The sequence below is a fragment of the Manis javanica genome, chromosome 1, assembly GCF_040802235.1.
Source record: "Manis javanica isolate MJ-LG chromosome 1, MJ_LKY, whole genome shotgun sequence".
NCBI lineage: Eukaryota > Metazoa > Chordata > Mammalia > Pholidota > Manidae > Manis > Manis javanica.
In genome coordinates this window covers 166,784,214-166,808,915 of record NC_133156.1, presented here as the reverse complement: position 1 = coordinate 166,808,915, position 24,702 = coordinate 166,784,214, and the positions used below count along the sequence as shown (strand labels likewise).

Below are 24,702 nucleotides of genomic sequence, written 5' to 3'. Positions count from 1 at the left end.
AGACAACAAAGTCATACAAAATGAAGTAGCGAAGGAAAACTAAAGCATAAAAAGTATATTTCAAGTTTTGACGTGCAGCACCTCTCTCCCTCTGACCCCAAGGATCCAGAGGAAAGGGAAGCAAATGAAGAGAGGCTCGCACTCTGGCCTGTGGGACTGGGGCCGCTGAAGCCTTCCTGTTTCTCCATTTTCTCACCTGTAAGATGATCTGAGGCCTTTTCCAGCTGTCAAGTTCTAATTCTGAGAGAGACTGAAAACACAACCAAAATGGTAACTGTTTTGCCAGCATGGAGGTACTTTTTGTGCACATTTTTAAAAAGCTTGTTTTATTTCATCTCCAAATGTAATGGCATTTGATAAGTAAAATTAAGTTTATAAATGTTTCAAAGGCAAGATTTAGTGACCCAAACTGTTTGAGATTAGAATTTATTGGAGACATTTGTCAAGGTGCTCCCATGTATGGAAAGACACATCTTCAACAGTCATCCAGCTGGTTTACATTTCTGCTTTAGCCCTCACTTCCAGCTTACAGTCTTTGCTGAGTATGCATAGAGCCCTTAGATTCCCAGTAATGTTGGAGATTTCCAGTTGTCCCTACGTCATCCCTACACCACTTCAGGTTTAACCCCCACAAAACATCCCCGACTGTCCTTTCTCCTTCTGCTGCCTATGCAGATGACCCTAGGAGGTCCTAGGAGATGGTGGGGACATAAGATGGGAATAAGCTTTGAGCCCATGAACAATACACAGCCAAAGACCAGAGTGGGACCCTCTGCACATTTCTGAAACACTCTGAGCACAGCTCTCTCCTTTCTGGTACTCTGCCTTGGCCTCCCCAACTCCTCAGCTCCTTTCAATGGAGGGACATTTCTAGGTTGTACCTGGTTCTCTAGCCCTGTATTGTAGTCTTGAAATTCTCTCCAGGCAGTATATTGGTACATGTGTTGTCCCCACCTCACTTGTTTCTCAGCTTGTCACTTTTTTTACTGCTTGACGTCAAAGGGTCTCCAAAACCAGTTTCACCATAGCACCCCGTGTTTTAGTTGTTTCTAGCAGAAGGATAACTATGACCCGTTACTCCATTTTCTTTATATAGGAGGGTATCTAAAAGGAGTATTTAGAAGCAATTAATAGATCAATTTGGTTGTCATAGAGAATGTAAAGAAAAGCAGCTGAATTGAGATACACAGGTACAAAGATACTCTGGAGCAGGTTTCCAGTTAGTCCTGAAGTTAGCAATGGAACAGCAGTGACTTGGTGAAGTCGGTAAAAGCTCCTCTCCTGTAACTACATCTCTGAACTAGGATAATCTTCCAATAAGCAGCAGCCCAGGCAGACAGAGCTGCACAGCCCCAGAAGACAGGAGAAACGGGGCTAGGGCGCCGTCCCTGCTCTTGCTGGCTAGATGCAGATGACAGACCCTAGGAGATGGTGTGCCCACAAACCGGAAATAAAACTTTGGGTCCCTGAGGGACCTGTGGAGGAGGGTTGCCTTGCCCACCTCCATACCCACCCCAGAACTGTTACATGATCAAGAAATAAACTTTTTGTCTTAACCCACTGAAAAGTTGGAATGAAGTTATGACCACAGCCTAGCAGGACCTAAACACCACTAACCATGAGTGCCATGGTGGCACATTTCCACTCAATCCTTTCTCTTTTTCATATAGATAAGAGCTCACTTACGTGACTCTGCATCATTCTTTCTTATAGCATTTTTCTAAGTCATTATAAATTTCTCATAATAATTTAATGGTTGTACAGTATTCCATAAAGTTGCTGGTTGGACCATAACTCACTATTCTACAACTGACATTTAGTTTGTTTCCAATTCTGCCTCTACTTTAAATAACACTTCAATAAACTTTTTTTGTGCAGAAGCCTGATTCTGTACATTTCACCCTTGAACTTCAAACATGAGTTTGAACTGTGTGGGTCCACTTACACACAGATTTCTTTTTCAATAAAAATATTGAGAACCTTTTTGAGATCTGTGATAATTTGAAAACACTTGCAGAACTACACAGCCTACAAATATTTTTAAAATATTGAGAAAAAGATACATGAATGCATAAAAGATATGTAGGTACTAGTCCCTCATCATTTATTACCATAAAATCAACAGTAGGCTATTAGTAGTTATGTTTTTGGGGAGTCAAAAGTTATATGCAGATCTTATATGCAGGTCTGTGCCCCTGACCCCTACAAAGTTAGTTTGTTGTTCAAGGTTCAACTGTATGTTGAATCATTTTTAAGAACACCAGAATTGGCAGCATTCAAAAGTTATAACACTTGAATTTCTTTTCATAAAGATTTAGTCAATTACATCACCATCATTAATGTGTTCATTTCAGTAGACTTTGAAAGCAAAGAGTTTACAAATACATACTATAAACTTGTGTTAATTTGATTTTTAAGAATTTCCCTTTACTTTGCATTTCTTTGATCACTACTTGGGTTGAACACTTTTCCATATTTGTTAATTAGTTGTATCTCGTCTTATAAAAATTTTGTTTATGCCTTGCCACTGATTCGAGTCTACATTTCCTGAAGATTTACATACTGTAACTCCAGTAGATATTATCAAGAATCAATCATCTCAAATTTCAGAAAGCATTTTATTTAAAGTCAGAACAAATATTAAGGCACAAAAATACATCAATTTTTTTTCAAACAAAAATCTTTTGACAGTTTTGTTCTATGTGTAAAGCAACTTCTTCCAAATTATACAATAACTTAACTTCTTTCAATATAAAAATAAAACTTCTTAAGCCTCTAAACTCTCTCCCCGAACAAAAGAAGGTTTTCCTGGTTCTAAAGAGGCTTCTCAAAGTAGTACTGAACTCCTATATTATAATGTACATTTCCTTAAAAATCTAGTTTTGTCACTTACACACATTTATTATGTTTAGAACTTTAACCAATGTTAAACTTCCCTTGTAAGCATAAGGCTTGGTGGTCGGTGCTCGTATTGCTTAATGCATGCTGTTGATCATACAAAGACACAAGTACCAAAACTAGTGATTTATAAATCTGGCATAACATCTCTCAGTTTTAAACTAGTCAGGATAGCCTAAGGCAACAGACTCAAACCTTTTTAAAAAGGATATAAAATTCAACCATGTATGTACATTTATGTACAGTTTTTATACTTTCAGTCTTGACATTATAGTAGTGCAAACAATATACTGTATTACAGAGGAATAGTTGGTATTCTCTACAGGCTATGTAAGATATTAAATATTATTTCCTTTCCAGGGAAAGTATGGGAACATCATCTCTAGGGCTTAAAAAGATTCACATATTTATCTATTTCCCCTATTTATGGAATAAACTATCCTTTAAACGAGGTATTTAAATACTAATCTAACCCAACTTGTAAAAATTTCATTAAGCAAGCTTCACACATCATATAAATCATGAACTGCATAAATAAAAACACTTAAGCACTTTGCCTAGAAACACACAAAACTGGACTCCTATCCTCAGATTTCTTCATTCATACGGACACCCATCGTCATGGTATCCTAGGCATCAATGACCTGACAGCCTCAGAAGCTCTGATGTACTGTTTCTGGGACTCTGTGCGGAAGCACGGTGAAACCGCACAGTGGCCTGGGATTAACTTTGCCCCACCCTTCGTATGAGCTCCCGTTCCCACCCCCAGGTATCCTCTTCCGTTCAGATGAAGGAGCTAGGCACCCCTCCACAGGAATACTCAACTCAGGTCATGAGACATCAAGAGACAGTGCCATTGTCACTGCAAGTGACACAGTACTTGCTTTGAAAACGCTTTGAAAACCGTTTCTGACAAGGCTCTCAGGAGGGAATCCTGCTTTCCTGGAAGATAAGAGAAGTATGCATCTCAGCCTACAGTTGAGCTATATAGGAGCCATTTACCTCTCCAGCTGCAGAAAGAAGCATCTTTACAAACATGACTAATATGGCAGAGGCAGTTCCTCTTTATCACACTTACCATCCACTCCCCCTTCTCACTCCACTAAATCTGCAGCTCCTACAAGCTGGAAGCCCAAGATTCCACATTTCAAAATTCAACTAGAATATGATGAATTGGGGGTCAATCTGCTTCAGAATCAGGGGAGAGGTACCTGCTAAAAATGTCTGGAACAGGAAGGCAGTGGCCACCTCCAACTCTGGAACAGCTGGGCTGAGGGTACCATACACCAAAACAAGAGCGGACAGAGGTGCTGGGCAGGGCAGCAGCTGGGGGCCACTGCTGTGGCAGAAAGCGAAATAGGGAACAGAACCCACACTGTTAAAGGAGACACTCTTTTCCCAAAAAGGATACCCTGAATGCAATGGCATCTTGAAAACTATGCCCTTTTCTATACAACACTGTAAATGTTCACTGAGGAAAATAAATTTGAAACTATCTTTCAAGAGATATTACTACTAGAAATAAACCTTTTTTACTAACTCCTATGAAATGAGTAAATGAGAAATAAATTCAAAAGAAAAATGTTGTTTTGTGAACTAATAATGAAAAATATTAAAGGTTATATTTAAGTGTTGGTACTCGTTAAGAATTTAATTCAGTCAAAATTCTCTTAAGTCATTCTCAATTCACAAGGCTAGAACTCCTTCAAAGAATGGCATACAAGATACAAGACTCTAACTCTTACTCTAAATGTCCACTAGCCTGTATCTCTGGTCACAAAAGCAGCAAAATGTTCACATTTCCATCATAGTACATTCAATTGCCTTTCAAGTTTAGGAAATTCTGCATTTTTAGAAAAGAAATTAAAACAAACATTTCAAATGGCACATTACCATATAATGTAACAAAATAATGTATAAAATATGCAGGTTAAATAATTACAAAATTAATAGTGACATATTGTGCAATTAAGAATGTTTTATTATGAAACCAGATATGCCAATACTACATAAAAGATAATGTTGTAGTTTCTGCAAGGCTCATTGGCAATGAACTGCCCAGCCCGCTGGGGAGGAAGTACCCTGGGCGCCATGTGGCCAGGTGCCCGCCACTTGCCCACACAGACCCAGACACCAACTGAGTGAGGGGGTCACAGCAGAGCAAGTCTTTGGAAGTGACGCTTAAGACTTCTCCCTCCGTGTACTTGTGTTCCCCTGAGTTGAGACCAGAAAACCCAACCCTGTGATTTGATGTGCATGGTCATATTTACAAACAAGAACTTTGTGCAGACAAGTAAACATACACATACATATACACACACCAAAACCAATCATATAAACATGCTTATGTTCGAAGGTTAACTGAGTTTTACTTAATACCTTATCACTTAACACTTCAGTTTAAAAGTCAAAGAAAATTATTGCATCTAGAGCTATAAACAGGAGGGGTGAGGCTGCTTTACCACACATTAGAAAATCCTATCATCTCTCAAAGGTCAGTGGGAGAACAGTAGGAGTGCTGATGTAAAAACTGTTTTTCAATCTGAAACTGTTATATTTTCCAGAGAAAAGAAATCCACATGCCTGCCACCTGTATGCTAAGGGCATTTGGACATACATGTTTACCTTACTACTTTTCTTAGGTTATTTCCATGTCTAGGCAACATAATGAACATTAAACTGACACTCAAGAGTAGCTTAAAAAGGGATGTAGAACCTTCCCACCACCTGAATTCTTAATTTTCATGCATAGATTTCCAAGATAATGCAATAAAAACTTGTGGCATTCTATCAGAACAAAGCTCTCTTAGTCTTAGTCTTGAGGAGGCCCTTTACCATGAACTAGGTCTCATTTATATGGGTTCAAATCACATTATCTTCTCTGAAGAGAACATTTTTTCTGCCATTTCAGATCTGGTCATGATTTCCTAAAGGGGAGAAAAAAAAAGATATGCATCAAAATGCTGAAGCTTCTTTAAGAGCCTAATCTAATCTTTTAATAGTCACAATTTTGTGGGGAACTAAGTATATTCTATGATATATGTATATATTTATATTTATGTATAAAAATCATATAATCCACACTTCTTAGCAATGCATAATCAACGATCTGCTGAGAAGTTCAGAAACTCTAATGTCTTTCTAGCTAGAAAACGTTTTGAGTACACAATCACCCATGAGAGGCAGAGACAGCTAGAATGGATTTCTTTGGTATGGCTCATCTAGGGATTTCCCTTTCTTTATGCAATTTATGTATTTTTGAGATTATAAAATCAATACTACAAAGGCTCTTTTAAAAGTAATTCTCCATGGTGTATCTTTCTGTAGAGTTTTAAATCCTGAAGCTCACCTGTTTCATAGCGAGGTATGTGTACACTGCAGCCTTTTCACAACTTCTTATTCACGACAGCCAACCCAGCAGCTGTACCTTCTCTAATATTCCACAGCCGTAGTCTACATAAATTACTCTTTAGCTACCACTAACTTCTCTCTACTCTTCATTCTTATAAGCTAATGTTCCCACATCTACCCTTTCATTCTCACACTTTGGACTTCCTGGCTTGGGCCCCCTTCAATGTCCAGATGATCCACAACTAATTTTCCCCCCAGAGCCTTCTTAAATGCACATCCTCTGTTCAAACCACCTGCTTAATAAATGAAAATAAGATTGAAACTCTATTTAATACTTCATTAAAATATCTACAAATGAGATTTAGACAAACTGCCATCTTCCAAAGTCTTTTAAAACTTCTACCTATGTGCCTATTAGAACATCAGACTCAGAATCTCATACAATAATTCTTCCCTTCTTTTCCACCAATGAGCATGTATCTTGCTCCTGTGTTGAGGATCCACAGCCCCTTTATACTTTATCCACAGATCGGTGCCTGGTCTTTCAGCCTGCTCAGTTTATAATCATTCTATAATGTAACTTTCAGAATTCCTTTTTAAACTACATTTCTATTTTGTGAAAATAACAGCTTAAAGGAAAAAAGCAAAAAGATATACTTTACCTCATCTGAATCCACTAATACTGGAAGAGCTCTGAAAAAACAAAAAACAATTGACAATGTCATGAAAAGGCCAGTATAGCTACTAAAACTGAATAAAGGCATATCCTATGATCCACCAATTCTCACTCCTGGACAGACACAGCCAACAGAAATGAATCCTAGGTTCACCAACCAACACAGAAGAATTTTCATAGCAGTATTATCCTTAATAGCCTCCAAACTGAAAATAGCCCAAATGGGTGAACTGTGGTATATCCATACAATGGAATACTATAAGCAAAGAAAATGGATTACTGAAGGATAGTTTTTTAAACTAACACAAATAACCTACAATTACAGACGTTAGGACAGCAGTACCTTTGGGTCATGATTTGGGAGAAAAATAAGGGTTTTTTTAAGGCACTAGTGATGTTCTATTTTTTAAATCTGGGTGCTAAGTTACATGAGGCACTAATATGAAAGATTTATTAGACTTAGAATTTGTACTTTCCAGTACATGTGCTATACTTTAAAAAAATTCCTGTTAAAAATTAACAGAAATATGAAAATAATCCTAACATCAAAATGGAAACAACAAAAAACAAGATCAGAGGAATATCAATAACTAAACTGTACATATGAGTAATTCCAAACACAACTGACAGCCAACTAGATACTAATTTTTTAAGCCCCTGTTTTTCACTTTGAATAGTTGGGCCAGTATCTGAGTGCGATGTGCTAGCTAATTTGAAAACCCACAGGTGGCATTTATTAGAATCAAGTATTTGTTTAATTCCCACATCATTACCATCACTGACTGGACATCTACCAGTGAAAAGTACCTGGAGAGTGTTATACAACATAACCTTTGCTTGGGAAAGGTAATGTGGATAAAAAGAAAAGACAAAAACATAGTCTTGATGTGTGATATTTTCCCTCATTGAGAGAGAGAGCCTGAAGGGACAAATCTACGTGCCAAAGTTACAACATAAAAAGTCACATCAATGCACAACTCCGGAGGGTACTACTTACAGTGCAGTCCATGGCGAAGGCAGAAGAAAGAGACCTGGGAGACTAACTAGATGTGAGAAAGAAGCCAAGGTAGATTTTTGGAATAACACTATTAAGGAAAATCCAGAGAAGACTGCATTAGGGGAAAGATGAACCAGAACCTTAGGGGCCTGGATGACAGTCCATTGGGTACTTAGCGCTGTTTAGAGATAAACACTAGCAATCTCAAAAATGGTTCCTTCTGCATTAATAAATATTTAAAACTTATTAAGATGTAATTTAGTTCACTGAAGAGGGAGGTGAATTATGCTAAGCTGACCTTTATGGCTTATCAGAGATAAAGTCATAATGCATGTCATACAAATATCTCATATACAATATACTGGGCTACGTGGTTATTCATGATGGTCTAAATGGTCCTATCACTTGCAAAATTTTTACTCAATTGCTATAGATGTATACAAAAGAGTTTATCTGTGTATGAAGTCTAAATTCTAAACGTGCTATGTAAATTGTACATTAATTTTGGGCAGTATTGTGCTAAATGTCTTGTGTTAGAAGTTTTCAGAAATGAACACACACTGGTTTCCAAGAACCTAAAATGCTGGAAACTATCTTGGACTACACAGCTCTTAATTTCACAAAAATGGTTCAGGAAACATAAAATAAGACATTTTAGTCTTTTATATTGCAAAGGAATTTTTGTAATCAAGCAGCTACTTCTATTTAAATTTTAAAAAGCGTAAAGAGCTATGTAAGATGTAAGCAGATCTAGGCAGGCTGTCTTATTGCTTTCTGCCAAGAAGTGGTGACATAGCAGGAGGCAAGTCTACTTAGATGCTTTCTTTTAAGAGTATTTTCTAACAAGTGGCCAAATCTATAAGGTAATGGTTGCCACCTAATCTCTACAATCCCTTACTCAAAACCATAAAATCTGAAAGGATTGCAAATAAAACCACACACAATTCATGGTCTGCAGCATTACCAGAAAAATACTGCAAACCTGAAATTATATGTAAGTCTTGAAATAAATGGCAATTCTAGCAGCTATAACACAACACTCCAAATTAAATGAAATTAATTTAAAAAGAATACTTGGTAACATTTTAAAAAATCTACAAAAATAAATTTAAAAACAAGAGCAAAAATGGATTAAAAATAACAGGAAAAAATTCAGAGTCAAACTCAGGAAAATAATTAGAAGAAAAAGGCAAAATCATCTTGGTAATGAAGAAAAAATTACAAGATGTCTAAGGGAGAATAAACTCAAAGACTTAATATGTGGCAGGAAAACAACTAGAAGAAAGAAAATGATGTGGAGAAAGAAGTAAAAAGGGTCATAGAGAAAGTGGTAAAAATGGAAGACAGCAGGTAAAGGTAGAGAGAATAGGTCAGATGACTCTGACGCTAAAAACATTTATAAAACCTGGACAAAAGTATTAAAAATTGTTTTAAAGTACTGGAAAATGACCAACAGGAGCAAGGATATGGAGCCAAGTAGCCTAATAAATTCCAAGGAAAATACACCAAGAAAACCACACCTAGGCACATTATATACACACTGCAGAAAGCCAAATATGAAGCCTGAAATGCAGCAAAAGAAAAAAAAAGAAGATACATTACAACAAATGACTGACTTCTCTCTTCGAAAACAACAGAAACCAGAAAATACTGGAAGGACATGTTGGAAGTGTTTAAGCAGAAGTCAGTCAAGATTTTTATATCAGGCAAAAACTATCCTTCAAAAATACATTTTCATGTAAGTACAACTGACAGAATTTGTTTCTGCATCTATAAGAAATACTAAAGAAAGACCTACAGAAGAAAGCAGTACTCAACATACAGAAGAGAAAGAACAAACACTAAATGCATGGGTAAATATAAAAGAATACATATACATTTATTTTCCTTTTGTGACTCTTAAAAGAAAAAAGTTTAATAGTGTGCTGTTAGTTTCATAATATAAAGGCAGTTCTCACTTTGCACAAATCTGGTTGTGTGAATTGCCATTACCACAGTTTAGTTAAGTAACAGTTCCTCAATAAGCAGTTCAAATTTCTTGTTACTCAATGAGATTTCACTCCATAGTCACTAAGAGAGCTAAAATAAAAAAGGGGAGCAATAACAAATACTGGCCAGGATGTAGAAAAACTGGAAGGCCCAAACATTACTGACAGGATTATAAAATGGATCAGCTACTTGGAAAAAAGCTTGGCATTTCTTCAAAATGCTAGACATAGTTACCATATGATTTAGCAATTCTGGTTCTAGGTATGTACCCAAGAGAAACGAAGATATGTGTTCACACATAATACATCTAGAATTATCATACTCATAGTGATGAAAGCCAAATATAAGGAGAAAATCCTGAAGGCAGCCACAGATACACACACACAGAACAAAACATATACAACATATGCAGGAACACTTAAGAACTAAAGCAGTCTTCTTTCTGAAACTACAAAAGCTGGAAGACATTCAAATGACAGTCTTTGAGGTGCTGAAAGAAAATGGTCAACAAAGAATTCTATACCTAGCAAAAAATACCTTTCAAAAAAGCTTGAAACAAAGACTTTTTCAAACAAATAAAACTTGAGATTCATTACCAGCATACCTGCACTACCAGAAACATAAAGGAAATTCTTCAGGAAAATAGAGCATTATACTAGATAGGAACTGGATAAATAGGAGTAAATGAGGGCAATGAAAGGAAAGAACAGTACGTGAAAACATTACCACAGTTAGGTATCCTGTTTTCTACTGTGGAAACAGCTACTTGGAACTCTGTGTCAGAGCACTGATGAAGAACCTGAACAGGTCAAAGTTCCTAGAGGGAATTGCTCAGGGCTCTATTTTTCCTATGCTCATGTTTTTCCTCCAAAAGCTTCCCCAACATATATGGTATTGTGATTATATGTGTTAAAATTTTTTTTTACATTTTGTTTCAAATGGAGGTTGGAATGTTTTCATAACAGAAAGTTGAAACAAGATAAAATGGTTCTAATCCTGATAAACTTAGATCTGACAAGGCTGGAGTTGGTTATAGGCCATGAGTTTTAAAAGAGTAGTACAGTCAAAAAGGAAGGAGAAGGAGACTAAAGCAGAGATGTGTAATTTCTTTAGTGAGAAATGAAGTACAGCATCACTAGTGATGGGGGCCTATAAAAACACAGCACATAACTATGAAAATTATCCCTTTATACTGTATCCTAACTTTCAGATTCAAGCTTTAAAAGAGGATATTTACACATCTGTGAATGAAGAGGGGATATTCTCTTCTACCCACTTCAAATCTTCATCCTGTAGAATAAATATTTATATATTAGCATTTGCTTAATATCACCTGACAGCAAGTACTTTTAAATAGAATATATATAAAATTTAAGCATTTAAATTCAAATGCATGATATTCTTTTAATTTCTACATATCCTAAGAAATTGGCACTTATGCCACACAGAAATTATGCAGTACTTTCTTAAACGGGCAAACAAACAAAAATGTGGATTTCAGATTTTTGTACTTCTTGTTTTAATTAGATGCACAGGTGTTATTTTTGTCCTGAAAACCACAATAAAAACTCAGGAGTTGATTTATGACAGAAAATAGCAAGAATATTATCTATAGTAATGCCAGCATTATGCCTAACTTGTTCAATATTTTATTTCAACAGTTTATAATTTTCCAAGAGCAAAAGATGGTATAATTTTCCAACTGAAAAAAAGTACAAATGTTCTAACTTTACAAAAACCCACTTGTATTTATGATCATCTCTCTGCAGCAGACAAGAAAAGGAAAGCAGGTCAGCTAGGGTATCTATTTTTTTCTTTTTAAACAATCTAGCTTATAGCTATCTCACTGGGAGAAAGAAAACTAAAAGGTAAAATAAAAATAAAGAACACTGCAACTGAGCCAGTATTAGTAGGACCCCTAATTCTCTAAGGGAGTCTCAGGTAGAAATAAGTCAATGAAAGATAAGGCATCCAACTTCTGACCAAGAGCTCTGCAATATGAGTTATACGGAATACATATTCGGTCATTCAGATGACATACAAGTGAAATGAGTGTCTTCTTATTAATGAAGGTGACTTTCAGACCCCACCCAAGGGCAGGGGCGGGCTGCCAGGAGGACCAGCCATGTGATTAGTGAGCTGGAACTTTCAACTCCACACAGAACCCCACCATTTCCTAGCTCCCTGATCTCTGGGGAGGGGAGAGGGGCTGGAGATTGAATCAGCCAATGGCCAATGACCTCATCAATCATGACTATGTAATGGAGCCTCCTAAAAAACCCAAGAGGGCAGTGTTTTGGTCCTTTCCTTTTTCCCTTTTTTGGAAAGCTTCCACATTTGGGGAACCAGAACACTTGCATGTGCCACTGAGCCCAGCCCCATGCTCCACAAGGAGAGAGGCTCCTTTGGGACCTGCCCTCTCTTCATCTGGCTGCTGATTCTTTATGGATCATTTAATGAGGTACTGGATTTGGGTCTGGAAACCCCTATGTAAACTGACTACACTTAAGAGAAATGAAAAAGTATTCCCTTGATGTGTTTGCAGCTACTGAGTTTTGAAATAAACTGAGATATATCCCAAAAATAAGAGGAAAATATCTTAACAAATTTGAAGTTTAATAGCTCCAACACCAGATAATTAAAACCATTATAATCTTTTTATGGTTATATTAGCATAAAACTACTCAAAGAACACATTTTAAAGATTACTAAAAATAAAAACTAGAGAATTTACCAAATCCAACAGATAAAACTGTTCTCATTTATCATCTGTCCTGTCAGACTTACATGCATACATAAATTTCTACACCATATTAATCACAATATATAACTGTAAGAAAGCAGAATTTAAAACTGTATAAGCTTTTCCATTTTGCCTTTCATAATTATCACTTTTACACATAAATATGCATAGAACATTTTAAAATTCATTTCTGTCCTATATGTTACCATTTTATTCAAGCTTCCACCATATAAAAAATGCTAATTTTGTTAACTGCATAGGTAATACATAAAGTCCCTTCCCAATGGATAACAAGTTATCTGAAATGACTTCAAAAATCACTTTAAAAAGCTGAAAAATTATTTTACTATAATAAAGCTCCTCAATCTTTAATGTGCATGTGAATCATCTATGGAGTCCTGCTAAAAAGCAAAGTTAGATTCAGTACACCTGGAGCAGGACTGAGATTCTGCCTGTCTAACAAGTTCCCAGGTGATGTTTATGCTGCTGGTCCAAGAAAAGCAGCTGAAAAGGAGGCTTTGCAGCAGGTACAGTTATTGGACTTAACTGGTATCACTGCCTGATAACATTATTTTCATACAAAAAAATCTCAGTAAAACATGTTCTCCTGACATTTGTGACACTCATACAGAATTCTAAAGTACTAAAGACTGGGACCCTAGTTAATATTATAAATAAGTACTCTACTCATATATATATGTTTATATAAACACACACACACACATATACTCAAATATGTATTATATTATACTCACAAAATTATCAGAAGTACCAGGTTTAGCTGTTCCATTGGAAACTGTTTTTGAAGCTCTTAATTTTATACCTTCAGCTATATTGAGAAATATGAGATAAATATATAAAGTTAGAAAATAATATTGTCCTGTATAGCCTCACATCTATAACCAACAAGGAAAAAAAGTTTCTATATGTATATTTTAAAAGAGAGTTAATAGTGGCAGCTTTGGACAGGGTGCTGGCTTTAATGTATCAGTTAGAAATGTAGGAGGTATGGAAAAATGAACAGATTTCAGTTTCCAAAAACAAGGTTTTCAAGTTGCTAGTTTGAATCCTAGTTTTATAGGAATTTTGACAAACAAGTATACATACATATTTCCTTAGTTTCAATACATTTTAAATTTTACGTATTTAAAAATCTATTGGATTTCCAGTATATACTCAAGAATAAAACACATCTCTGCTTATTCCTTTGAGCAGGTAGTCCATTTGCAATATAATTATTAAAATAATTAGGTTGAAGTCTATCAAATTGCTACTTTTAGTTTGTCCCCTCTGTCCTTCAATTCCTTGGTATGTCCTTTATTTCCTCTTTCTTTTGATATGTTCCTTCCTTCCTTTCCAGTGTTTCTCAGATCATTACAATTTACTTTGAATATATATAAGATCTGTAATACAATACTGATTTCATTTACACCTTCTCCTGTCTTGTAGATTTTACTTATAATCACACATTTTACTTCTATATATGTCTTACAATATATTTGCCACAAAGCCAATTAACTTTTAAAAGATTAAAGGAAAAAAGGGAAAATGGTCTTGTATATTTATCCATGTATGTACTATTTTCAGTGTTCTTCCTTCAGTCTCCTTGCTGAATTTCAAACTGACAGCATTTCTCTTAAGTCTAAAGAATTTCCTTTAGCATTTCTCCTAGTGCAAGGTCTGCTAATGACCAATTCTTGCAGCTTACATTTATCTGAAAATATCTTTATTTCACCTTCATTTTTGAAATGTTTTAGTTGGGCATAGAATTCCAGGATGACACTTTTTTACTTTTAATATTTATTTTAAAATGTCATTCTATTGTTTGTAGGACTCCAATGCTTCTGAAAAGTTGGCTGTCATCCTTCTCACTGGTCTCCTGAATATAATATACCATTTTTCCTCTGGCTTCTTAAGATTTTTCTTTGCCTCTGGTTTACAGCAGTTTGACTATATTGTCTAAGTATAGTTTTCTTTGTATTTATCTTCCTTGGGGTTCACTGAGCTTCCTGATCTATGGGGTATGCTTCTTGATCCATTCTGGAAATCTTCTGGCCCATATTTTTCAAATATTCTGTATGCCCATTCTCTCTTCTGGAGTTCAAACATGTGTATGTTAGACTGTTTAATACTGTCCCATGGGTCACAGAAATTACGTTCACTCATTTCCAATCTTTGGTCTCTGGTTTTCAGTTCATAAAATTTCTTTTGATTTTTCTTCAAACATTCATTAACTTTTATTTTATTTGGTTATAGCCTATTCCTAAAGATTTTAAAACATATTTATAATAATTATTTTCCAAGGCCTTCTTGCTAACTGTAACATCTGGACCACCTCTAGGTGTCTGCTGATCAATTTTTCCATTAACTATGAGTCACAGTTTTCAGTTTCACCCCATGTCTAGTAATTTATCATTGACTACTAGACATTGAGGATGATATCGTAGAGACTCCAGATTCTCGTATCTTCCTCTAGGAAGTGTTAGGTTTTGGTTTTGGAGGCATTTAAATTACTGCTGGATCACTTTCACCTTACAAGGATGTTTTAGATTTTATTAGTGGATTTATTTCAGTTCAGCTTTAGTCCTAGGATAATTTTCAGCAGTCCTAGAATATGGTCTTTACTTCTAAAGAGTGGCCCTTCTAAAGTTTTAGTGGAAAGCCCAAGGTGTTAACCCAAACACTTTTAACTTGTTGAGATTTGAATTTCAAACTCTGCAGTGGCAGCTGCTGACATTTCTGTTCTGTTTCTTAGCCTAATGGCTATTGTTTTCTCTCAGACTCTTGGAGTCTCATTTTGCACATGCCCACTTCAGGCACCAGTTAAGACTCTAGAGACTTTACAGATTTTGGAATCTCTCCTGTGACTCTCTCTTTTCTGAATTTGTTCCCTCAATTTCCAGGCATTCTTATAGCCCCAGATTCCACACTCCAATTCCCTGCATCAGTAAGACTGCACGTATCTACTTGAGCTCAGACTGCACGTATCTACTTGAGCTCTAGCCACTGTACCACCACATCTACTAGGCATGCACTGGGACAAAAGCTCTATAATGTGGAATTTATCAAGAGTGTGGTTCTCTTCATTCAAAAGTCAAATCTCCAGTTTCTGCAGGCTTCTGTTGTTCTCCAGCGCCTTCAGTTTAAATATAAAAATATTCTGCCTAGGATTTTATACTAGCTTTCAGCAGGAAGGTTAGTCCAATAGAATTTATTCCATCATTACTGGAGCCAGAATCTGAATGCACTGAATTTTAATATCTTTTCTATAAGACTTATAGGTTTCCTTTCATAATAGGAAAGTCACAAAAACATAAAAGGAATCAGTTGATGGTGAGCATAAGACAAGAAGAAGTAAAAGGAAGTGAGGACACTGAAGACACATTGATTATGTGGCAATTTTTGCTGAATGGGTAGATTATAAAAATTTCACAGTATTTTAGACAGAGAACAAAAAAAAATGTGACAAAGAATGCTACTAATAAAGAAACCAGAGTAAGAGGAAGGCAAAATGAAACAAAGGAAAATTAATCTCAACACTGATGTTGCCTTAATAGATTTTTAGAGTACTAAGGTAAGATTCATAAAATGATAAAATTCTATGTAAAAATTAATGAGAAGATGAAAACAACATTAAAACCAAAATTAGAAATGCTTTGGGCATGTCCAGGAAATTACAGATGTGCATAATTTTAAAAAACAAGAGATGAGGTAAAAAATTTACCAATCATCAAGAAGATGAGTATTATTTAGGAACTAAGTACAATATATACTACATCATTTTGTGAAAAACAAATAATTAACTTCAACACCTAGACTTTCAATACCTAGCAACCAAAAGCTCAAACTACATGAACAATCTTGAAAATGTCATTACTAACTTTTCTTCTTGTGATTGTCTGCTGTTATTGAGGTTACTGAAGATAGTTTATAGGAAAAAAAATGTATTAACCTTGCATCACAGTAAAGGTACAAAATTTCTTTGTTATAATATATACAATACTTATATATTATTTACATATAATATATAAATTTAATACAAAATTTAATGTAATAAGAAAAGATATCACTCACTTAAATTTTCAGACGTTACCATGAATTCTTCAATTTCATCATCAGAATCATCTATTAAGGGCATGAAGGCATACCTATATCAAAAACAAGTAGTTTTAGTAGCATGTTTAAACCTGTTCAGTTTTTAGTTTGTATCTAAAGGAGTCATTACATACAAAAACATCTACATTTTAAAAATTTACCATAAATAAAAATGATTTTATCCTCAAATTAACAAAGATTATTGTGAAGAAAGTGTGAAATGGAAGCTCCCAAACCCTGCTGGCAAAAGGATAAATGGATAGAATCTTTCTGGAAAGCAATTTTGCAATATACAATGTTCAGGGAAAGCAACTTTCTGCCTGTTATTTTTCCTCCTAGCCACTACTTTTTAACTTACCCCTAACAAAAAAGCCTCCAAAGAGCACTGCTGATAATAGCAAAAAATCCTAGAAACAAAGGGTCTAATAATTAGGGACTGCTTAGGTAAAGCATGCTACATTCCTATTATGGCATGCCATTGAAAGTAATGTGGCAGATCTACACAAGATGATATGGAAAAATACATCTTAAACAAGAAGATGCAGAACAGTGTATGTAGGTATGTGTGTATTATTATTACTGCATAATTCTAAAAAGAGAGGGAGAAACACACTGGTAACATCTTTTTCATTTTTTTCTACAAGGGTGTACAAGACACTTAACAGTGGTTTCCTTGGAGAACAGGAACGAGGCAAGGGAATGTGGGACTTAACCATCATATGCATCCCATCACCTGTACAATTTGCAGAACTTTGCACCCAAGCTCATTATTTTGGTCCCATCCTTCCTTTCCAGCTTTATTTCCCTCCAATGTAAGTAGTGCTAACCAAACTGTCCGCCTTGATGATCTTCAAAGTATACTGTTTTGTTCCCACTACCTCAGAAAACATACATTCTCTCCCTGCTCAGTTTTCCACTGTCCTGCTCCTTTCTTCAAGGCGTAACATAAACACTGCCTTTTCATGGAGTCTTCCTCACCCCTCTTCTTTCTCCTGGACTCAGATTATACATGTCTTATTATACTGTCTTGCATTTGTTAGATTTGCCTTCCTACTTGCTTGTATACTCTTTTAAAAGCAAGGACCGCCTCCCTACGGTTTTTAAAAAAGTGTTTTTATTCTAACACTAGCTGGTGATCAACAAATGCTGTCAAACTTTAATTTTCCTTTGTTGGGTACCTTTGATTATTTGCTGATGGTCTCCACAAAAACATTATTACAATAAGAATAAGCGAAAAAAGGAAGCTCCAAAATGCATCATCAACCCAGCGTTCCATCCAATCCTATAAGGACAATTCAAACATGAAAAATTAATTTTCTCATAAACATACAGATTTCCTATTAAAATGTGTACAATGACAAGTACTAATGACATGTTTCCAACCAGTAAGTCTTCTAAATAAGTACTTATTTAAGAAACATAAAAACTAAGAAATGCTTTCTTTATAAAATCAACCTTAATGCTTACATTAACCAGTCAGATAAACAAAATCCTAACATAAATTATATAGTATAGTATCACAACAAGAATTAAGAGTTCATAAGGGCTTCAGAGGTCATTTAATCTATTTTCTAGACGAGAACCTGTCATGAGGCAGGTTAACAGAATTAGAACCAAGTTGACAATAGGTATTTTTGAAACTGGTGACATTAGAATGTCATCTGATGTAAAATCTCAATGTAATATTTACCCTATAGGTTATTTTGCTTTTAGTAAGACAGGTGATTTCATTCTTCATTGTTTGAAATGTTTCTAAAGAGCTGATGAACATTATAAACACTTCCCTTTCATAAAATTTAAGGGTTAACAAAAAGATTAAGAAAACAAAAATAAAATCCAAAAGATAAACTCAGAACTCCTAGTGGAAAATACTGAGGGAGGGAAGGAGAAAAAAGAAGGTCAGCCTCTTCTCCCACTAATTGTTCCAAGAGCAGCAGAAGGCCAGGATTTTCACACAGCTCTTGGCAACTTTATGTAGAATTAGAGACTAGCTCCAAATCAAGAAGTCCCCAGGAGAGGGCCTTTTATATTTTAAGTCTAAAATATGTATCCTTCTCTAATAGAGAACCCATGGAGAGTATCTCCTGAATGTCATGAGGGTGACATCCTAGAAACATGTCACACTTAAGGTTTACAGTCTCAGTCAGATACAAAACAACCCAATTCCATAGTTTTTATGAAGATCTCCTGTTACCTTAAGTTATATAGGGAGAGAACTGTTATATAAAAGAAAAGTTGAGAAAAGGGCATAACTGGAAAAATAGATTTAAGAGGAACTTTTCCAGATTCATTTAAAGGAGGCTAATGTTTTTATAATTCTATATAAAATAATACAAAGTAAATAGAAAATCCCACTAAAATTACTTCTATTTACAAACACAAACTAAACTCTTCAAAATTATACAAAATAGCACATATATAATTATAAGTGAAAACTGTTTAAATAAGAAGTTTATACTTACTGACTGACATTTTGCAATCCTAAATGTCTTAGTTGTCCATACCATAAACACTACAGAAGCTGAAATACACCAAAAAAAGTCACCTTTGAAGGCACATGCAACACTGAAATAATTATGATAAGAAAAGTTAAACAGCTTACCCACTACAGCAAAGATCAGAGTATTTGTAAAGTGCCTGTATAATGAAAATTTCACTGTGTTCTTTCTTAGCCTTAGAGTCTTCATAGTTTGTGCCAAACTTATAAAAATGTGACAAAAGTTAAGGAAAAACATTTTAAACAGTAATAATAAGCAATTAAAATAAAAAACAAAATAAGAAACTAATTTCCAAAATTTGTACTTCTAAATACAGTCCTATAATTTAAACCTAATAAAAACACAATGTTGTTTTAGTCAATACTACATAATCACAATTCTGGTTTTACCACAGATTTTGTGATATTTTTGTTATTTTTCATTAAATAAACTTTCAGAAAAACACATAAGCAAGACCTATGAAGTTCTCCTTAAATGCCCAGATCCCAAAACACAAATTAGAGCAGTAAACACCGAGTATTCCTTAGGCCAGACACTTTTTACAGATCATATTATGACATGCCATTTGGCTTGTGCTTTTCTGTCTCTTATTTCTTTCTATTTTGTTCTTTCTAGTCTATTCTTGTTTTATTCTTTGGATGACAATAATTAAGAAGTTAGGTCAAGTATCAATTCCATTTTAAAAACTAAAAACCTGAAATGTGTCAAAAAATCTGGACTTAAGTAAGAGACTTGATTCAAATGATTATTGCAATAGGAGGACAACTGAGATAGGAGTGTGTTCTGACTCAAGAGTCCCAAAGCTCAGGCAGGAAAGGACTCTGCTTGTACAGGGAGGAGTAAACAGTTCTGAGGGCAGCAGGTGTGGAGGACATGTAGTGTGACTGGACAGTGGATGAGGGAATGACTTTCCTTGAGGTCTACAGATTCTCAGGAGGGGCCTCTGAAGGCTGTGAGTAGACAAAAGCTCAGGGACTGGGGAAAGGGGACAACTTCCTTTAGTCCAGGCTGGCATTCTGTCCAGATGGGTCAGTAGGTACGCAGGTCTGTGTCCAGCCTTGTCACAATAAATAAGGGGGCACATGGTAGTCTCATCTAAGTCCCTGGGAAGGGGGTACTCTGTACAAAGTCTCCTGGAACATGATAGGGTAGGGTTTCCTTAACCATGGCTGTTTTGCAGGAGCACAGGGCTCATGTAAAGTTCAACACTGTCAAGTAGGAAGCAGCAGAAAGTAGCCTGTGAACTGACTCCTCAGCAGTGATGCTGGGCCTCAAGCCAGAGCTCTCTGTGAGGGGCAGAGGCTTCCTGGAGCACACCACCAGGCTTGGTCATAAGCCACATGCCGAAAATAACACGGGTGTGCACAGGATGGTAGTGGCAGTTTTTGTTATTTATGCTTATTTTAAATTCCAGATACTTTATTAATCAAAAACTTCATTTTAGTACTAAAACTACCAAGACTGCTTTTCAATCTTTCCAATTGCAAAAGAAGATCAACTTCTAAAAATAACACAATTCAACCAATTAAGGCTGCTGTCAGAATTTGTAAAAGTGCAAATGTGATTCATTCAGTAAGCATCATGAAGACAAATACTTCTTATAACTTCCTGACTAAAACTAATTTTCCAAGTTGAAAATCTGGTCTCGTTAAACAATTCAGAAGTGTTGTTTAATTGCCAAGGAATAAAAAGATCCAAAGCAAATCCAAAGCTGCCCAAGACGCCACTTACCAGGACACTGTTAAATCCAGGCAAGGCTTACATCATTTCTTCCATTAAAGGAAAGCGGAGACAGAAGCACATGGCCCCATCATCCTGAGGTTCGAAGCCCCGTGAGCAGGCTGCTGAGGTAAGAAAAGGATATCCACCAGCACAAGCCAGAGTCAAGGAGAGAGAGGGGGAGGCTGGCCAGAAGCACAAGATCAGAGTCATTTGCCTGCAGTAAAACAGCAAAAAATTAAAACAAACAAGCAGAATGAAAGGGAGGAGAGCTTCAGGAAAAAGATTAAGGCTTCTGAATTTTTCAAGCTAGTTTTCCTAAGACTTTAGAGTTGGATTTTTGAAGGATGAGTCATATTAAGTTCATCAAAGACAAAGGAAGCCAAGCCATGTATCACCCAAGCACTTAACTGTGTGCATGCAGGCCCGCCTTCTTTGCTAAGCATGTGTAATTACTTAGGAAGCCTTTCTTCTTGCACAGAGAAAGGAGACTTTCCATTTCTAAAAACAAACACCAGAAATTCTGGCTCAAGGAGAAACAGATACTAAAGTTCCTTTCTCTCATCATTAAACACTAACCAAGATAATTTTAATTTCTGGATTTATGACTTTTATCTCAAACACCTTTATTAAAAATAGTAATAATTAAGCAAATTGAATCTTTTGCTTTGTTTTCCTTACCTCCCCACCCCAATTTGGCTTATTATGTATCAGAATGGACCAAAGCCAATACTGTACGTAACAGTGATAAATTACCCTCATTCAAATCCAAATGGAATTAGAGCCATTAGAGTTGCTTTTCTTTGGAATTTTCTGCCAAGTTGCATTGCTGTTTTTCCCAATGAACTACCTTGTGGGTGGTTAAGAACAAGAAATCTTTGAAATACATATCTGTGAATTATCAGGAGAAAAGATAGTAGAGATTTTTTAAAAAATGCAGTCTAGAGCTCAACTCATTAAAGAACATACTAAACTTATTGAAGGCTTTAAGCATATACAATTTGGAAGTAAGATAATTCCAAATTGAAGAGATCTCTTAAGCTCACTTTCTAAACACACAATGATAGAAGAGAAGACTTTAAGATCCAGAGCTAGTAATGCTGAGACCAATAGCTAGGTTAATCTTCAGTGCAATTCCCCCATCCCAATCCCAGGTATGTTTATGCTACCTGCCCATTCTCAAGTCAGAAGAGCATTCCTACTAAGTGTCAGGGCTGAGGCAGAACAGGATCTACAGCCCTTGAGGATGAGTACTCATGGCTGTGTTAAATGACAAAAATTCAACCAAGCAAATTTTAAAGATCTAATTGGCTTTAACCCATTCATGAATTGGGCAACATCCCATCTAGCAGTTATAAAGGAGCTCTGTCAAGCTGCAGAAAAGGAAAGGTTTTTAAAGGCAGAGAGATAGCAGAAAAAGGATATAATTAGAAAAGACTACGTTGTTTTAGGTAAGGTCATGCTCCTAAGAGGGATGGAAGGGGTCTATCAGTAAACTCCTACTGCTGACCAGGAAATTCCATGTTGACTGGTTAAAGGTTGTATTCCTGATGGGGTGGAAACTGTAGGTAGCTAGTAAGTCTTAGTTTGTTGACATGCGCCTAACACAAGCGACTCCATTTTGGGCTTGTCGTTTTCTGAAAGCTGGGACACCATTCACATGCAGAACTGAAGAACGTACTTCACCTTTTTGACAACTGGTCAAATGCATGTCTTGAAATGCATTTTCATGTAGAAAATATGAAAAATTCCACTAGAGCCAGATATTTCTATCACTCTCTTGAGAAGATCACATTTCTTTAACTACAATTGTATTCAGTAAATTTGGATTCTAAACTAGTAGCTCTGGACAGAAGTAGAATATGAATTTTAAGCAAGTTTGGTCAGAAACAACTCTTTAAGTCAGATATTATTTCTTAACTGGACACCCCTCAGACAACAGGGGACCTATGGGTATAATTCGGGAGGTTCTAAGTGTCCCACTGTAGGCAAAACTCCTTGTGTGGGTGAGTGCTTATAGCCTGTGAAGAGAAGCTCCACAGCTTTCATCAGATTTTCTCCCTTCCTTTGCCACCCATTTCTAGCAAGTCTATCATGGGAAGCCTTTTTTCCATTTCCTCAGCCCTATTTCATCTCTTCTTTGGACCACTGCAAATGACCCATTACTAGCTTTCCTCTTGTACAGACTCTCCCTTCCCAAGCCATTTCTCTTGTCATCCTCATGTTCTTTCTGATACAGATCTCACCATGTCATTCACCTGCACAGCTTTGATTTTCTCCTTTCCACCTTCAGAAGGAACTCTCAGCTCTTGAGCATGTCATCTAGCTTTCCCTTCCCCACCTTCCATGATTCTCCCACACACGGTCACCTCCAGGTAAGCTACTCTGGGACATTCTGCTACAGTCCCTATATTTTCATGCTTCCAACTATTTGTTCCCCTCAATCTTCTCAGGATACTGTTTCCCCAATTCTTTTCCTAGTAAATCTTTTCCTAGTAAAACCAGTCTCAAACTAAATGTCACCATCTCTGTGAAGTCTTTCCTGATGTTTATGTCAGAATTTCTCTGACCTCCATTCGCACAGCACCTCTTTTAAATGGCAATTACTACTGCTATATTGTTCTTAGGTTCTAGTTATGTATTTGTCTTCCCTACCAGACTGTGAATTCCCTAAATGCAGGGGCAAGATATTTTTCTTCCATACCTCCTCAGTATGGGACACCTATTGAGCACTTAACTTTGCTGAATAGAAAAAATAAAGATACTCTTTGTTCAGGGGGGGCCATTTCTTCGTCACCTTCAACTAAACTAAATTCCTATATTGAGGTAACAGTAACACACAACTATATTTCTATAATTATTACAAATTAAAAGTAATCTGATTTTAATGCTACAACAAAGTACTTGAAGACACAGTAAAGGATATGAACCACACAAAAATGGAGTCAATGACAGCTAAAATAATGTCACCAAAAAGAACAGCTAAGTGGTTAGAACCCTAAAAAATAAAAACAGGGTAACAAACCTGAATGTAAAAGTTTCATTATGTTATAGGAATCATCATGTGATGAAGAAAGAAAATTTAGCTCATCTCACCATTTTACAAAAACCACATAAAAGATTTTATTTCCTAATAAAACTGTTTAAAGCTACAGCTCTATCTAGCCATTTACTTTTAGCAAGTATTAAAAAAGAAATAATCCACAAGGGGAGGAAAAAAAGCTCAAACTTCGCCTTTTCCATAAATTTCCTATCTTTAAAATTTCATCTCAGGAGATATAAAGTCGTATTTCACACCAACACCAAAAAGGGGGAAGGGTGGAATTATGCAGTCTTTACCCCAATGACTCTCATCACGCCTTCAACAGCTGCGAAGAGGAAGTAAAGCACCCCCAGTCCAATCACCCGGTGCATGACTGTTCCTAAACGAGGCCTGGGATGAGGAAGGGGAAACAGATAAAAAAGAAAAAAAATAGGTAAGTGAAATGCATCTGAATATAGGAACTGGCCCCATTCCTAATACCAGAGACATCACTGCTCATCAGATCACCCTGCTCCCACGGTGAGGTACTCTGTTACAGGAAACAGCGTATCTCTTGGGAGCGAGGCAGAAACAGGTGGTGGAAAAACTGGCCTCCTGATCCAGGCCTTGAAGGTGTACTGATGCCCATGAAGCATTATTCTGAGGCCACACAGATGCCAAAGGATTTTGCTGCTGAAATTTGAGCAATATAAT

The 24,702-nt window shown here is 36.1% G+C and overlaps 1 protein-coding gene across 5 annotated transcripts in view; it reads right to left on the bottom strand.

Moving 5' to 3' along the window:
• Positions 1–2,599: 2,599 nt before the first annotated feature.
• Positions 2,600–24,702, bottom strand: part of TMEM87B (transmembrane protein 87B) — a 59,366-nt gene continuing 37,263 nt past the window's right edge. The window contains exons 10-20 of one of the 5 annotated variants that reach the window (XR_012133200.1): positions 24,306–24,399; positions 23,894–23,964; positions 19,352–19,461; positions 19,212–19,270; positions 17,928–18,031; positions 16,729–16,802; positions 13,410–13,483; positions 11,149–11,201; positions 7,923–8,010; positions 6,912–6,942; positions 2,600–5,825 (exon numbers count right to left, since the gene is read on the bottom strand). Coding sequence is in view for 2 of the 5 variants with exons in the window: in XM_017669020.3 (XP_017524509.3) it covers positions 5,766–5,825; positions 6,912–6,942; positions 11,149–11,201; positions 13,410–13,483; positions 16,729–16,802; positions 17,928–18,031; positions 19,212–19,270; positions 19,352–19,460; positions 21,112–21,183; positions 24,306–24,399 (730 nt within the window). In the remaining 3 variants the exon portion in view is untranslated. Of the gene's footprint in view, positions 5,826–6,911; positions 6,943–7,922; positions 8,011–11,146; positions 11,202–13,409; positions 13,484–16,728; positions 16,803–17,927; positions 18,032–19,211; positions 19,271–19,351; positions 19,462–21,111; positions 21,184–23,893; positions 23,965–24,305; positions 24,400–24,702 lie in introns of all 5 variants that reach the window. The other 4 variants (XR_012133201.1, XR_012133199.1, XM_017669020.3 and 1 more) reach the window with 4 other exon arrangements.